At 39.8% G+C, this 17,828-nt stretch overlaps 1 protein-coding gene across 4 annotated transcripts in view; it reads left to right on the top strand.

The window, feature by feature from the left end:
• CDC14A (cell division cycle 14A) overlaps positions 1-17,072 on the top strand; it is a 191,664-nt gene extending 174,592 nt beyond the window's left edge. For all 4 annotated transcript variants that reach the window (XM_029062853.2, XM_029062852.2, XM_029062850.2 and 1 more), the window contains one exon: positions 15,110-17,072. In XM_029062853.2, coding sequence (XP_028918686.1) covers positions 15,110-15,158 — 49 coding nt within the window. In that variant the 3' untranslated portion in view covers positions 15,159-17,072. The remainder of the gene's footprint in view (positions 1-15,109) is intronic.
• The last annotated feature ends 756 nt before the right edge of the window (positions 17,073-17,828 follow it).

The raw sequence follows: 17,828 nt of genomic DNA, 5'->3' as shown, positions 1-17,828 counted from the left end.
ACTAAGTCATTCTGCTTCCCACAAATTTAATTCAATCATATTTATTGAGCGTTTACTCTTTGCAGAGTATTGTACTAAGCACTTGGGAAAATACCATACAGCAATAAAGAGAGGCAATCCCTGCCCCCAATGACAATCTAGGTGGGGAGACAGACATCAGTACAATTAAACAGACATCAATGTAAATAAATAAAATTACAGCTATATACATAGTGCTGTGGGGTGGGGAGAGTTGGGAAGAGTGAAGAAAGTAAGTCAGGGAGATGCAGAAGGGAGTGGGGGATAAAGAAAAGTGGGGCTTAGTTTGGGAAGTCCTCTTGGAGGAGACGTGTCTTCAGTTAGTCTTTGAAGGGGGGGAAAGTAATTGTCTGGTGGATTTGAGGAGGGAGCATGTTCCAGGCCAGAGGTAGGATGTGGGCCAGCGGTTGGCGGCAAGACAGGCAAAAACAAGGCACAGTGAGAAAGCACCAGAGGAGCGAAGTGTGCGGGCTGGGTTGTAGAAGGAGAGAGGGAGGTGAGGTAGGAGGGGGCCAGGTGATGGAGAGCTTTAAAGCCAGTGGTCATGAGTTTTTGTTTGATATGGTGATGGATAGGCAACCACTGCAGATTTTTTTTTATTGATGATGATTGTATTTAAGTGCTTACTATGTGCCAAGCACTGTTCTGAGTGCTGGGGTAGATACTAGATAATCAGGTTGTCCCATTTGGGACTCACAGTCTTAATCCCCAGCTAACAGATGAGGTAGCAGAGGCACAGAGAAGTTAAGTGTCTTGCCCAAAATCACACAGCTGGTAAGTGGTGGAGCCAGCCCCAACCTCTGACTTCGAAGCCCGGGCTCTTTCCATAAGAGATAATAGGGTGGACAGCAGTATTGTGGAATTCCAAATCTTGCTCCCTTCTCCTTATTAATCAAGTGATTTATAAATTATATAAACCCCCTAGGACCTCTATTCCTCCTCTTTCTTCCCTGCATAAAGGAAAAAAGAAAACTGCAAAAACTCACAGCCCAAGAAACTAGGCAATCCCTTGTTACCATTTCAAGAGGATCTACTCCGTGAAATTTCAGTGCTCTGTAAACAGGCTATTTTTTTGTGTGTGTGAGAAGTGATGGTTCATGGTTCATTCATCCATTCAGTCATATTTATTGAGTGCTTACTAAGTGCTTGAGAGAGTACAGAACAACAACATATACATTCCCTGCCCACAATGAGCTCACAGTCTAGAGTGAGGGAACTTTTATTAAGCCAAGTTACTGGGTATGGTTTCAAAATTGGTGTCATACCAACAAATATATCTATTAAGGATCAGTGCATGCTTCTGTATATTTGGGAAATCTACATATCCACTCTCTCACTAATTCACACAGCCTCCCACCTTCGCTCTGACCCCTCTCTCTCCACTCTCTTCCCCCTTTCCTCAGTGTACCACCCCTTGCTCTTTCAACTGTTCATTCACTCTTTTACCAACAGTTCTTGCCTTTCCTCCAAAACTTTGTTCTCTGCTCCTGTGATGCCTGTTTTATCATCCTTCATTTCCTTCCCTTCTCCTTGCTTCCCTTTCATTGCTCCTATGCCCTATCTCTCTCATTTCCTGTTATCCAGGCTGCTGCTTCTGCCACTGGGCCCTTTTGCCCCCTTTATCCTCATTAGCTCCCACTTTATTTTTGCTTCTTTACTTGTTTCTCTTTTTCCTGAATTTCTCTCTGCTGCCTTTTGTTAGTGCTTCTTTCTGCTCCTCTTGCCCATCCTGTTGGTTTATTTTTCTAGCTGCTGTCATCAAGTCTAAGGACCTATTCCCTCATTCGTTTTACCCCTGCTCTAGGAAAAATAGCTAATCTGAGGGTGTTTTTTAATGGGAATTATCGTTCCCTCCTTCTTGCCCGCTCTCCATCACCTTGGGGAATTGTACTGCCTGGCTCAGTGGAAAGAGCATGGGCTTTGGAGTCAGAGGTCATGGGTTCAAATCCCGGTTCAGCCATTTGTCAGCTGTGTGACTTTGGGCAAGTCACTTAACTTCTCGGTGCCTCAGTTACCTCATCTGTAAAATGGGGATTAAGACTGTGAGCCCCACGTGGGACAACCTGATTCCCTTGTGTCTACCCCAGCGCTTAGAACAGTGCTTGGCACATAGTAAGAACTTAACAAATACCAACATTATTATTATTATTATTACTGACCTTCTCAGCCTCAGCCCTCTGGCTGCCCCTCCATATCCAGTCTCACCCCTCTCACCAAACTTTGAGTTCTCACCACCTACCCAACTTTCCAGGATATTGCAAGAACAGCAAAACTTTGGAGCTAAGGGAAGCACTGCTTGCTTGTTAAATGAGGTGGAGTTTGTCCTCTAAACTATAAGCTTGTTGTGGGCAGGGAACATCTACCAATCCTATCCTGCTGTATCGTTCTCTCCCAAACACTTGGTAAAGTGCCCTGCACAGAATTAGCACTTAGTAAATACCATTGATTGAGAGACACCTCGTCAGCCTCAGTCGGGCTCAAAGTTCTCCCTCTCCTTCCCTGGGCCCTCTCTCTACTGAAGAAGAGAGCTGGTGTGCTGTGTGCTTTCCCGGGTCCCTCAGGTGGAATGAGGACGTGCACCGAGACCTGTCCAGTGGTCCATTCATTCATTCAGTTCATTCAATTGTATTTATTGAGTGCTTACTGTGAGCAGAGCACTGTACTAAGCACTTGGGAGAGTACAGTACAACAGTAAACAGACACATTCCCTCCTTTCCAGCACCACTAATCCAGGACCTGCAGTTTCACCTTACTTGGAGCAGAAGTGGTAATGAAAGGAGGGAGGGAAATCAGAAGTGAGGAAGCCTTTGTGCACCTGCTGTCTACGAGCTCAACTGGACAACAGCTCCTCTCGCCTGCTCGATGTAGCCTACTCTATGTAGGTGCACACCGAGGTCATCCTCTCTCCCTCCCTTCCTTCCTCCTCCCCGTTTTCCCTCCCTCTCTTTTCTTCTCCCCCCTTTCCTCTTTCCATCTCCCTCCTTTCTCCCCATGTCCGTGTCTCCCTCTGCCAGCCAAATTGAGCCAGAAAACATTGTAGCACAAGAAAGAGGTGGGGGAACACTCTCAGGAGATTTATTTGAAACTAAACTGCTCTTAAAATTTCCCTTTTTACTGGCATGCCATCAGTGAGGATCATTGAAACTGACAGCTGCAGTTCACTTATTATGAGAAATGTGAAATGGAAAGGAGTCGCTTCCCATTTCAAACAGGAGCAGCTCCTAGCAGAGTTACAGTGAGCCCCTGGGGCCCTTTGAACTAAGGAGCACACACAGACGTGTGAGCTGACACGTGAGCACAACTCCTCAGGGAGACTCGGTTAGAGTTCAAGCCCATCCTTTCATGTTCTAGCTCAGGGGTCCTTAATGACTTGGCAGTTTAGGCTCCTAGGGTAGGAGGCAGCAGGAATTTCTAGCTCACGGTGTTTGGTCTGTCTCTGAAAGCCTCTCCTCAAAGGTTTCCTGTCCTCTTGGAATGGGGCAAGATGGGGACAGGAAGAGACAGGGACAGAAAGTTTCTGTACCTCAGGTCACAAGTTGACACAGAATATGTGTTACTCCATGTGAAATGGGATAGAAGGGTGGGACTTACAAATTGAAAACCCTCCCCCTGCAACATTAATCACTTTTGTCAGTAGAGAACTAATCAGTGGGGACAGTTGAGGAATTGCCAGTCTGGTGGCCAGAGCTGTGGGATGATGGGTGATGAAGGGCCACTGAGTCACTGGGAAATCTGAGGCAAATCACCTAAATGCTGAGTCCAGTGTTTCTTCCCCTTGTGTGTAAGGTGTGGATGAGGAATGCAGTGGAAGCCAAATAGTGCCTCTACTGCGGTTCCACATAGGCTGCTCCATCTAGCCTGCCCCTCCCAGACTCACAATTTTGGCCACTGGCTGGATCCACCTGGGGATGGAAAAAAAACAGAAGCAGCACCATGGGAACCTGAGGGAATCCCACAACTCCTGTGCTCCTGCTTCTGAGGAGATGGCTAGGGCAGATGGGGGCCAAGGGGCTAGTGCTGCAGGTCTCTGGAACGTCTCACAGAGCTGGTTTATTTCTGGGCCCCTGGAATGCAGAGACTGGCACTGCCAGCCTACTGGTGCCCTTGCCACTAACAGAATGGGGAGGGGCGTCCAGGTTGATGTGGGTCAATCCATCGTATTTATTAAACGCTTACTGTGTGTAGAACACTGTATTAAGTGCTTGGGAGAATACAGTATAACAGTATTGGTAGACATGTTCCCTACCCAAAATGAGCTTACAGTTTAAGAAAGTCCTGAGGATACCTTTGGCACTATAAATTGGGTAGCTCAGGAACCCCCAGTTGCCCTTAAACAGTTCATTAGGTCCCAAATTCTACTTTATAAAAAGCTTCTACTCTTTTTGCCTCAGGAGTGTCGTAAACGTTAAGAATTTGTAGCATTTTCAGCTCTAAAGAAATGAAGTCATGGTGTTTTGCCTGATTAATGTGAAACTATATAATTTCAAAATTCCGACTACCTTGGAATTAATCATAAATTGACCAGTATTTTTCCCCTGCACCTCTTTGTTAGATCTTTGTGGACTGGAAATGCGTCTACCAACTGTTGTACTCTACTCTCCCAAGTGCTTAATACAGTGCTGTACACACAGTAGGTGCTGCATAAATATCAGTTCTACTGTGGGTAGAGCATTATATTAATGCTGAATAAATACCATTGATTGATTAATTGATTTGCCCTTTCTGTTACTGCCATAGGAAAGTAGATATTAATTGAAAGGAGATGTTTGATATGCACTGTAATTCACAAAAACTCATTAAGGTGTCAAATAACAGGTGATATGCAGAGGCTGCAAGAATCAGAGCATTTGAATCTCTTGGTGCCTCAAGCAGATTTAAGGAAGCAGACCAGTATAGACACTTGGAAGATAAGCTCAAACTGATAACAGAGATGCATGGAAATACACATAGTAATTCAAACCCACATTTCTACTGTAGAAGTATTTTAAGTGCAGGTTTTTAAATCACCCAAACCAAACCCTGTACCCATCTGTGTTTCTGTAGTTCAAATTAGTGAGATTTTGCGCAGTGTGGTGTATGTGTTTGTGTGTACCTGTCTTTCTTTTTCCCTTTTCCAGGAACTAGACAGAAATGATGGAAGTATTAATTTTGGGAAATAAGTAACTAAAATATTGCTTGTGGTTATTTTTGCTGTTAGCAGAAAAATGAAAAACCTGCTAATTTCCAGTCTATACAATGCAAAGAAGTGTTGGCTGAAGTAGAAGTGCAAAATAGGTGCCAAAGGTCATCCTGTTACCAACGACACTGCCCCACAAAGGCCCCCCAGGTTGCAAGACACAAGAAATGAGAGTACACCATAGAATGTACATGTTTTCATGATTTAAAAAAATTAGGAATTTGTAGAAAATTTAAAGGTCCAGAATATAAAGATGAAAATAGCAAAATAAATGTAAATTTGGAAGATTTTGCACAGGGTTTTGCTATGTTGCATTTTTTCCTGTTCAAAGATTATATTTATAGTGATAACTACTTGTGCAGGTGTAGCAGAGAAGACTGATGCGAGACCAAACTTTCCACCATGCTTACATCTAAAGACTATTGTTTGGGTCATGGTTGTAGCCACTCTGCAGAACTTGGTGCTGTTGTGATTTTGCCTCCCAAACATGAGAGTCACATCATTTCTGACTGCTGCATATTAGGTTGGTCTGTCTGTCGCAGTTACTCCTCAGGCCTAAATTAGAGAAACAGCATGGTCTAAAGAATAGAGCAGGGTCCTGGGAGTCAGATGGACTTGGGGTCTAATCCCGGCTCTGAGACCTGTCTACTGTGTGATGGTTGGCAAGTCACTTAACTTCTCTGTGCCTCCATTACCTCCCTATAAAATGGGGATTAAGGTTGTGAGCCCCATGTGGGACAGGGACTGTATCCAACCTGATTAGTTTGTATTTACCCCAGCACTTAGTACAGTGCCTGGCTTAGTAGTAAAAAATACTACTTAAAAAAAATTACACTACATGATTTGAAGTTGTGCCATTTTGTGCCCATGAAGTGAATCTTTTGGGTTCAGCATGAATTGTATGCACAGTGAAAGTCCCGTAAGTAGACTTAATAATAATTATGTTATTTGTTAAGCAAGTCACTGGGGTAGATAAAATACACTCAGATCTGATACACAGTCTCCTTCCCCTATGGAGCTCATAGTCTAAGGGGGAGGGAGAAGAGTTCTTCATAATCTTCATTTCATTTATGAGGAAACTGAGGCACAGAGGGTTTAAGTGACTTGTCCAAGGTTAATTTAGAGCCAAATGGCAGAAGCCGGATTAGAATCCAAGTCTCCTGACTCTAGTCCTGTGCCCTTTCCGCTAGAGCATGCTCAATAGTTTGCAACCTGAAGAACTTGTAAATATTTTGTAATTTACGGGTCACTTATTATGTTTGGAATACTTAAACTTTTCACTGACAAATTATGGGGGTAAAAATGAGAGCTTTCAGCAGAATTTTCACCAATAGAATTACAGGGCTTAAATAAATGAAAGTCAATTGTGTAATGATTGGCTGAGTCAAGTTGGATGTCAACAATCTGTCATCCAACAATTGAGCTTTTTATAACTGTTGAAAAGCACATATTAAATTCCTCCAGAAAGACTATATAAAAATCATGTAGGAAGGTGGGGGAATATTTTGTATAGATTTTAATAAAAAAATTGGATCGCTTATTAAAATCCCGATATCCATGAAACATCTAAATTGCAGCACAGGGAACTTATACACCCCTCAGAGGTGATTATCATAGAAACTTTTTCAGCTTTATTCTTTGGTTCCAATAATGTCAGTAAAACCTTAAATGGCTTTAAACTACCATGTGACCCCCCACTGATCTGTGCTATTCATGTTTGACCTTGAAATAGCTGGTGGTGATTGTTATCCGAATGGCAGGAACAGTGAAAGGCCAGTAGTCCTTGCCACACTGTGCTTGTGTGCAAACTGTCCCCTTGCTCTATTTGCAGGTAATGCTGTTTTCATTCTTCCTCCTTAAAAGCATCATCTTCCCAAGGCCTCTGTCTGAAAGGCCCTCCCTGTTGCTGTGATAGATACCATATTTACTCATGTAATTTCCTCTACCTCTTAATGCCCCACCTCGATTTTTTGAGACAGAAATAAAGTATTTTTTGTACCACATAATGGCGAGCCTGATAGTTGCACAAGGGGAGGAGGTGGGGCAGAAGGGTGACAAAGGGACAAAGTAGAGGGGAATTAATTCATTAAGACTGCCATGGGCCAGGGAAGAAGGAGCAGAAGGATAAAAATTGGGCCACGGCAGAGGTCAGGGTGTGGAGAGTATATAAATTCATCGAACAGTGCTCTGGCTCTAATTCCAGCTCCGCCACTTGTCAGCTGTGTGACTTTGGGCAAGTCACTTAACTTCTCTGTGCCTCAGGTACCTCATATATAAAAATGGGGATTAAGACTGTGAGCCCCATGTGGGACAACCTGATTACCTTGTATCCCCCCCAGCGCTTAGAACAGTGCTTGGCACATAGTAGGTGCTAAACAAATGCCATTATTATTATTATTATTATTACTCAATAAATAACATTGATTGATTGAGCACCTTATTGTGTGCTGCATTTGGGAGAGTGCAGTAGAAGTAAGAGAAGTAAGCTCAAGTCCCCTCTTATTTTCCATACTCCACTCCTTTCTTTCCTTCCCTTCCTTTTTCTCTTGCTTCCCCTATTGCTAGACTTAATTCCTAAGAGAACAGTTCCCTTTTTTGTTTTGGGGTTGTAAAAATTATGGAGAAAAGTGGGGCGATGATGCAAATCAAAACAGTATATTCAAGTACGTAACAGCAAATGCTTTAAAGTTGAGAGCACTTTAGTAGGAATGTTATTTATGCATGTTTTGCAAATAACTAAATTGCTCAACAATAAAACTTTTTTTGGAGAGAGTTTGTTGACATGGCAACAATTCATAGGTACAAAAGTTGTCTAGTAAAAAGATTTTCCTAAGAACTTAAAGCAAGTACACACCTCTGAAAATGGACTTTCTTACTGTACATGTAGCATTTAATGTAGATACCATATTTACTTTGAAAATTGCCTCTAATACATCTTCTCCTCTCCTCCGAGTTTTTGAGGAGGGAAATGATTATTTTGATAAGTAGTGATAGTGGCACATTTCTGAAGTAGGAAGAGAAGAAGGGTCAGAAAAAGCCAAAGCTGCTGACTACAGGTTCTCAAAATGTGCATGGGTGCATAGGTGCATTGGGTTAGGAAGAGGAAAAGGATCAGAATGTGAAGTGCATTGGGGTAGGAAAAGAAAAAAGGGTGAGAACATGAATAAGCTTCAGATACAGGTGAAGAATGGGGTGTTTCGTCTTTGAAAAGGGTGAGCTCTGGGAGAATAAGAGAAGGGGGGGGAAGGTTACCTTAATTTGTGCTTACTGTTGGCAGGGTTTGGGAGAGTGCATTAGAATTAAATGACCTCTTACCTTTCTATTCTTTATTCCCTTCTTTTGTTTCTTTTATTTTCTTTTCCTCTTTTTTTCTTCATTTCCTCTTATTGCCAGACTTAATTCCCCAGTAATACCCCTGCCCCTGTTTTGGGGGCTGCACAAATTGTACCAAAAAGTGGGGAAATCAGGTGAGGAAATATGGTATAAAGTACAATCCACTTTGATCTTACATCAATGGCAACCTGTCCCTCAACAAATGTAGTTTTTTTAAATATGTATGAGTAGCTTGGGACATATTTTTACTAATTTTTACTTCTTCGAGGATCCTGTTTAGTAATGCAGCCTGATTTAGAGAGTTGTAGTGCATTGATGGTTTTTTATAGGGTATGCCCATTTTTTTTCAGGGTTTGGCAAAATTGAAAAATGCAAACAATGTAGCAGATGGATAGCAGTCACCACAATACACTCTACATTGGGACTCTCTGGGGACGATCAGTAGGGATTTTGATCATAGGTCTGGGAGTCGGGGAATCTGGATTCTAATCCTGGCTCTTCCACTTGCCTGGTGTGTGACCAAGTCATTTATCTTCTCCGTACTTCAGTTACCTCATCTGTAAAATGGGGATTGAGTGCCTTTACTCCCTCCTACTACTTAGACAGTGGAACAATTTAAATTCCATGTGGAACAGGAACTGTGTCTGACCTGATTTTCTTTCATCTATCCAGGCACTTAGTGCTTGGCACAGAGTAAGTACTTAACAAATGCCATTAAAAATAATTACTATAGCTGGTCATGGTTCAGATATATAACTTAACAGAATTCATTTGGCTCTAACTCTAACACGTTTGAGGTCTGTCTATTTTCTCTAAAATGTACTGTTATTTTGGAGAGAAATACCACTCAGTTTTATCACTTTGCATAGTGTTTGAATTCATAATAACTAGACTTCCTCTACCTTGATTAGAAAACTAGTATACTTAAGAAAAAAATATCTAGAAGGTGTGTTAAACCACTACCCACATATCCTGCCAAAACAGACAGGCACAAATTTCCAAAAGAGAACAAAGTGTCCTGAACCCCTTAAATTGTTTTAAATTGTTCCTGACAAGACCTTCTCTGCTGATAGGGAATGGGCCCTGTGTTGGCACTATGTTTTGACACGAAATCTGTTGAGTTAGAAACTCAGAAATCATTTTTCCTGGCCTCACTTTTTCAAGTTAATTTTCCACTAATAATAATGATGGCATTTTTAAAAACTTATGTGCCAAGCACTGTTCTAAGCACTGGGGAAGATACAAATTAATCAGATTGACACGGTCCCTGTCCCACCTGGGGTTCATACCCTTAATCCCCATTTTACAGATGAGGTAACTGAAGCCCAGAAAAGTGAAGTGACTTGCCCAATGTCACACAGCAGGCATATGGTAGAGCTGGGATTAGAATCCAGACCCTTCTAACTCCTAGCCCATGTCCTTATCCACTAAGCCTCGCATCAGTATAATAGCTTATTTAGGCAGCAAATGCAACCTCACATTAAAGAGTGATCTTTACATGGGTACAAAACCAGAAAGGGGTATTGCTCATGCATCAGGCTTTTTTAGCCACATACATATTAAAAGATAAAAGTCTCATCATCAGGATTCAGAAGCGTTTTTTAAATAGTTGGGCGGGGGGAGGGGTGACTGTGTGTTTATGATCAGCAGTAGTTTTGATAGTCATTTATAAAAGGTATATAATCATTATTTTAAGCATTCTCCAATTTTTCTTGCTGCCAGGAGAGGCTGCTCATACGTCTCTGTTTATGTGCTTTTATTGAGATATTTTGTGACTTCTAGGCTCCTGTGAAATGGGGGTTTCTTAACTGTTATTATTAAACACATGAAGTCAATGAACTTGTCTTGGGTGCATATTATCTGAAATTTGAAACTCCTTGGATTTGTTTCAGACCCTCTAAGGTCTGGTTTCCATAGAAGAAAATGTTGATTTTTGCAGCTGTGACTTAATAATGGAAGTGAACCCGGGACACAGCTAACAAACCCTTAAAAAAACAAACAAAAAAACCCTTATTCTATCCTGTTGGTTTAGTTGAAACTAGTAGATGTAGTTACAATCAGCAGTAGATCCATTATGTGAAGGTAAAAGATATTTTCTGGATTTATTACTGCAAAGTAAAATCTAATCCTTCCTTCTCCTTTTAAAATAAACAATCACCATTGATCTGAAGTGAACTTTTTTCCCAAGAACACTTGAAAGATACCTTCTGCCTCTCAACTCCCCACATCCCCTTCCCCACTTCTTCCTTACTCTGGTGTATCCTTAGACGTTAAATGGTTAAGTAAAACCCTCTGTTGTTGGGCAATTAAGTAAGCCTATGATGCATTACCAAAGACAGGTTTGGAGAAAAGCATATTTTTGAACATCCTCACTGATTGAAATCCATAAAGTTATACCAGCCATGTTTCTTTTCTGTAGTTATTCTACCTAAAGAAGTGCTACTAGTTCCTGTTTAGAAAGCTATTTTTAAAAGAGACGTAGGCTTGCTCTATTCAGCTAAATAGATGAAATAATTTTGAGTTCTGAAAATTCATTATCTGTCTTGGAAGGAAAGGACACCGAAGAAAATGTTTGAGTAAAAACCCCATTTTTCTGCATATTTTTGGCTGAAGAATGATCCTTTGAAAATCTGATTTGTTTAAGGATTTCTAGTTTCACAGGTTTAGCATGTTTTTATAAATTATTACTTTGTGATTACACTAGCATCCTTGACATCACAAATCTCAAATTACTCTAGGACATTTCATTGGGGAAAAAATGAAATTTTAATGTAAACTGATAGTCATCAAAGGGGTAAAAAAATGGATTTGAAGGGAGCACAGTTGTGAAGGAGGATACAGGCTTTGCCCTAATCAGGAAAAGACAACGATTCATTACAGTAGCCCCATAGGGAAGAACAAAGCCCTGTTTATGCCTCAGTATTTCAAAAAATCATTTGTTGCATCTGTGGCCCTTAATTCGTTTGCTTTCTGTAGATTTTTCAAGAAAGGATAAATGTTTACAGATGCAATCCAGGCTAAGATGAACAATCATGATGAATTGCTCATTACCAACCATCTGTTCTAGAAGCTTGAATATGCACACAGTGGTTGGGAGTTTTGTTCCCGTGGATTTTTCGTATCAATAAGTAGGCATAAAGAAAAGCCAGAAGTAATAGCTACTACCTGTGCCAAAGGAATTTAAAGAGTATAATGGAGCTGGAGATGGGTTCAGGGAAGAGCATCCAACATGATCAAGGGAATGGAATAGCTTTGGGATAAGGAAAAACTGTTTGGAAAGACAGCAGGGTGACATAAAATCATGAAGAATTTGTTCAACCAATTTCCATGTTAGGCTGAGGGGACACTCTGGACACATAAAAGTAACAAGCAAACAAGGAAACACTTCTTCAGTCAATGTAGACCTAGGTAATGTTTCATACAGGAAAGTTGGCAGGGAGAAATTACCAAAAAATTCAATAAGAGTCTAAAACAATTTGTTGACAAGTGGTTCATAGTGGGTTATTAGGAAGTTAGAATGGATATCAAGGTGAGCAACCATGACACTCTTCCTCCAAACAATCTTTGGGTCCAGTGTCAGAGACGGGATGCTAAGCTTCATGGATCATTGGTCTGACCCAGGAATGACATTTTTAAAGTTCTGGTTCATGGGGCCAGAAACCTCAAACTGTTCTTCTGTATCCTAGCCAACAGAGACAGTAAGGGAAATTGCATGGAGGACAAGGGGAAACCATTACTCAGATTACTTCAGTTTAACCCGGAAAAAACCCAAAGTTGCAAGAAGGAATCCTAGATTTACCTTGCCTGACAAATTTAGTGTAGCAGGACAAGTAAGCCAAGTCTATCTATGTTTCTATTATTATTTCTAATTTTATTTCAAATATTCATGGTAATAATAATAATGATGTTTGTTAAGCTCTTACTGTGTGCCAGGCACTGTACTAAGCTGTGGGCTGGACACAAGCAAATCAGATTGGACACAGCCCCTATCGCACAAAGGTCTCACAGTCTCAATCCCCATTTTACAGATGAGATAACTGAGACAGAGAAAAGTAAAGTGACTTGCCCGAGGTCAAATAGCAGAAAAGTGGCAGTGCCAGTATTAGAACCCATGACATTCTGACTCTCAGCCCCATGCTTTATCCACCACGCTATGCTGCTTAAAGCATCATGGTCTAATGGAAAGAGCACAGATCTGAGAGTCAAAGGACTTGTATTCTAGCCCTCCTCTGTTATTTGCCTGCTCTGCTCCCTTGGGAAAGTCACAATGTCTTTGTGCCTTAGTTTCCTCATCTCTAAAATGGGACTCAGTACCTGGCCTCCCTCCTGCTTAGATTGTGAGCCCCATGTGGGACAGGGATTGCATCCAATCTAATTATCTTCTAGCTACCTCATAATTTAGTAAGTGCTTGGCACACAGTAAGTTCTCAACATCCCACTGTTACAATTACTAGTAGTAGTAGTGTTCCTGTGGGGATTTTTTATTTCTTTGTTATATAAATGAATAAAGCCTTAGTAGATTGTGAACATACCAAAGCTCTTAGCTATTAAGATTTACTTGAAGAGCGGGACCTGATTTTAGTAGCAGTAATAATATTTCGTCTACACTTTCTGGATGTACAGCATTGTACTAAGTGTTGGGAAAATATGCATGCGTGAGAATTAGACAAAATCCCCGGCCCCCTAGGGGCTCACAATCTAAGAATAAAGAGGGAAGAGGGACTGGTGATGGACACATAAGGAAGAAATAAAAACAATAAGAAAATATAAAAGGTGAGGACAGATAAATACAAAGTAAAAGCTTTATTGAAGGCACAAATCCAAAAGGCTCTTTGCTCATTTCCTCTTTCATTCATTCATTCCATTGTATTTTTGAGCACTTACTATGTGCAGAGCACCCTACTAAGCGCTTGGGGGAATACAACAATAAACAGGCACATTCCCTGCCCACAATGAGTTTACAACCTAGAGGGGGAGACAGACATTAATATAAATAATTACAGATATGTACATAAGTGCTGTGGGATGGGGAATGGGAAGGGAGTGGGAAAAGAGGAAAGGGGGGTTTAGTCAGGGAAAGCCTCTTGGAGGAGTGTCTTCTCCTACTCCCTACTGCTTCACTCCTGCAGTTGGATTTGCTCCCTTTATTCACCCCTCCCTCAGCCCCACAGCATTTATGTACCTATCCACAATTTATATTAATGTCTGACTCCTCCTCTAGACTGTAAGCTCATTGTGGGCAGGGAAAATTTCTATCAACCCTGTTACGTTGTACTCTCCGAAACACTTAGTACAGTGCTCTGCACACTGTAAGTGCTTAATAAATATGACAGATTGGTAGATTCATTGAGAGCTTTTCCAGTATTGTGTTTGCTTGATCTAAGATTTTCCGAAAGAACCTATGCATTCTCTAACCGGAGCATAGGGAACAGTTGATTTTAGTTGATGCCTACAATAGCAGCAAAATAGAGCAGGATTTAAGTGTGGTTTCTATACAATATTTGGAAAGCTAACCTACTGGGGGGAAAGCAGAGTAGTGTATCATAGTTTTTTATATCAGTACCTGTCTCAAACATGTCAACAATGGAAAACCAAGAGGGAAACTTGGAAGTGGATAAATTTCCTCTGTGAACTTCAGAATTTAGAAGGAGTATTTCTGAATAATTTGACTGAGTTCCAGTGGTATCTGCTATATTTCTTGTTCAGTGAAGTGATCCATAATAACAATCCATCTTTGTCTTTTTCCCACTGTACATTTCTGGTTGTGTTACTTAGCCTTTTTTACTTAACCTAAAATTGGATGTTTCCTTTGTCATTTTGCAAACTGAAGATTATGCACTAGTCAGAGCGTTCACTTTCATTGAAAAGAGCTAGCAACGGTAATTAAGTTAACGTATCAGCAGTCTCTCCTGTATTTTTCTCTCAAGATCCTTTTTAAGAGGCTGTGCTATTGTCTGTACTTTTCTCTGGTAAGGACTTCCATAAACTCCTCATTTAAAAGGAAAATCTTGAATAATTTGATTTGTCGTTAATTTTCTTTAGAAATAATCACCTTAGTTTATGTGAAGACATGTTTCTCCTTTGTGAAACTGGGCTTTTCATTATTACAACTCAGTAATAGAGGCTTTTGAAGTAAACCATACCAAAAGATTTACTGTTGCTCCTTAATTCCCATTTATTCGGCAGGGATTGTGTCTACTTACTGTATTGTACTGTATTCTCCCAAACATGTACTACAGTGCTCTGCACATAGTAAACATTTAATAAGTATCATTGATTGACTTAATTTTGAAAATATTTGGTATCAATTTAACTAACTACTGTAGTAAAAACCAAAAACCTGCATAATTTGCCTGTTTTAATGCTTTCCCTTTTTTCAGCAAATTAAGATAAATTAGCAAATTATATAAGCAAATTCCCTTACCCCTTTGTCTTTGTCCTTCTAACTTTTGGTTTGGGAAATGGTTGAATAACTGACCCAGAGCATCTTGGTTTGGAAATAGATATTGTATGTCCGACCAACCAGTGTGAAATATGCATCTGTTGAATTTTAATGACAGTTTATGTTTCTCCTCTGCACAGTCCCTTCAGTCTGAATATGTTCAGTACTAAAGTCTTACTACTTCGATGAAAGCTGGTCATCCCTTAGAAACACACTTCTCGTGGAGGAGCAATGTAGAGGGAAAAAAACTGCTTATTGGGAGGAGGAGATCCTTCGGGGAGACATCAATGAGAGACTTGTTATCAGAAGACTCTGGTTAATGACTACTGCAAATGCACTGAAAGTTTTGTTTGTAGGGGTGCAACACTTCTGTTTGAAAAAAAAAACACCTACAGAAACAAACACCAAAACACAGCACAGGATTTTACACTTTTGAAGAGTTATTTCTAATGTTTCAGTAATACAGTTATGATTACATTTTATGTATACAGTGTTATGTATTGTCAAGATAAAGACTATTTTGCTAAATTTATAAGTACATATAATTCTGTAAGACTAGAATATATTTTGATTTAGACTCCTTTGCCGTTTGCTACCAAAAATCTATATTTTAGATTTGTGAAGGGTGGTTTTATCTGCGATGTACAAAAATGTCTTTATATATATAAGAAAGAGGGGAGGGAGGGTGGGTGGAGAATAGTGATTTTTTGGGTCCATTCATTATCCCAGCGTCGGGACCATTTAGGCTCATTTTAGAAAACACTCTGACTTAAAGTAATTTTTTAAGGAGTTTTTAAAATGACTACTTGTAGATTAGGATGAACATTTCTCCTCGGAGTATGGCATATAAACTCTTTTGAACTACATTTGTATCATGCGTTCTAGAAAGAGAGACACAGCTTTGCTGGATCGGTATATTTCTCTTTCAGTGATAATTTGCCTGTGTTCTTCAGTCACACATGCTATTACAGAAATTTTAAGTCATAAGAAGTGAAAAATTTTACATATATTTTTCAGAGAGATCAAGACACTGATACAAATTTTGACCAAAATTAACTCTCTAAGCAAAAATGAATCAATGCCTTATAGACATGTATTACTTCTCAGTTCTTTCATGGCTGCTCTTAATTATTGATTTAAATATTAATAGGAGCGAGTGATTTTTTTATTGTGTTGAAGTCCTTTGCTCTACTCTGAACTACTACAAAATTAACAGTCCTCAAAAACACTTGAAGTGTTTGCATTTCTGTACTGTAGCAGAAGTGCTCCTCTTAAACTTGGTAGAACTGAGGATTTTGACATAATTGTAGGGCAATATGTTACATTTGGTAGAACTGAGAATTTTGACTTAATTATAGAGAAACATGCATTAAAAGTAACACCCGACTTGTTTTATAGTGGAAAAAATGTGCACAGTAACCAATGCAAACTCAGTTTTGTCTTGTCTTGCTTATAAAATTGAATTTTTAAAATAATATATTCCCAAACCTACTAATTGCACTAACAGGATTCGGAAAAGGAATCATAAATGTAAAGAAACAACAATGAATACAATTGCGACCTATAGATTCTTAAAGTTGAAAAAGGAATAGTTAAAATATTTATTCTTCATTTTCCAAGTAAGGTAGAGAAACGAGTAAGGGCATAGAAAGGTTACTTGTTGGAAATACTAATTTCATTTGAAATATGAAAAACCATGTTGACAATATCAGTTCTGTGAGCAATGAATGGTATGTATGCAGGAGTGAAAATAATTATGTAAAATGGTCTACTGTACATTCCCATAATGTGTGTGCTTGTGTGTTTATACATATATATACATATACATATATGTAATGTATATGTATATATGTGTCATATGTATCTGCATTTGAGTATATGTCTCTTAATATTATGTATACACATATGCATACATAGACACAGTGAATATATGTATATATCATAGAAAATATATATAGTAAGGTAATTCTACCTCCTATAATAAAATTTTGTTTGATATGTATTTTGTTACAAATAGTTTACCTTCAAAAACATATTTTGTTCTATTTTGAAGTATAGGTGAATACACTGCTAATCAACAATAAAAGTTTTATCCCACTTAAATCGGTCTGTTTTTCTTTAGAATTCATTGTTCCTCGTCAAAAAATGACCCTTTGTGTAAGGTCTGAGTTGTTTTCTGGGTGCCTATGGAATAGTGATAATCATGATAGTTGCGCTCATGCATGCTGGGTATTGTGCAGAATTTCTGCAACTCACAGGGCTTGTTTTTGCCAAATTATGGTTTCTATTTCAAAGACACTAAATGGGCTCAGACCCTTAGGAATTCTGCCACTTGTCAGCTGTGTGACTGTGGGCAAGTCACTTAACTTCTCTGTGCCTCAGTTACTTCATCTGTAAAATGGGGATTAAGACTGTGAGCCCCACGTGGGACAACCTGATTCCCCTGTGTTTACCCCAGCGTTTAGAACAGTGCTCTGCACATAGTAAGTGCTTAACAAATACCAACATTATTATTATTATTATTGCCATTTAAATAGAGAAGCAGAGTGGCCTAGTGGATAGACCATGGGCCTAGGAGTCAGAAGGACCTGGATTTTAATCCCAGCTCTACCACTTCTCTGCTGTGTGACCTTGGGCAAAGTCACCTAACTTCTCTGTGCCTCAGTTACCTCATCTGTAAATTGGGGATTAAGACTGTGAGCCTCCATGTGGGACAGAGACTGTGTCCAACCTGATTAGCTTGAATCTACCCCAGCGCTTAATACAGTGCCTGGCACATAGTAAGCACTTAACAGATATCATTTAAAAAACAACAACAAACCACTGCTTGGGGCCTGGATACATTCAACCTTAGCTCAA

This window comes from Ornithorhynchus anatinus, chromosome 4 (genome assembly GCF_004115215.2).
Source record: "Ornithorhynchus anatinus isolate Pmale09 chromosome 4, mOrnAna1.pri.v4, whole genome shotgun sequence".
In the NCBI taxonomy this organism is placed as follows: domain Eukaryota; kingdom Metazoa; phylum Chordata; class Mammalia; order Monotremata; family Ornithorhynchidae; genus Ornithorhynchus; species Ornithorhynchus anatinus.
The sequence above is the reverse complement of the archived record's forward strand: the minus strand, read 5'-3'. Positions and strand labels throughout refer to the sequence as shown.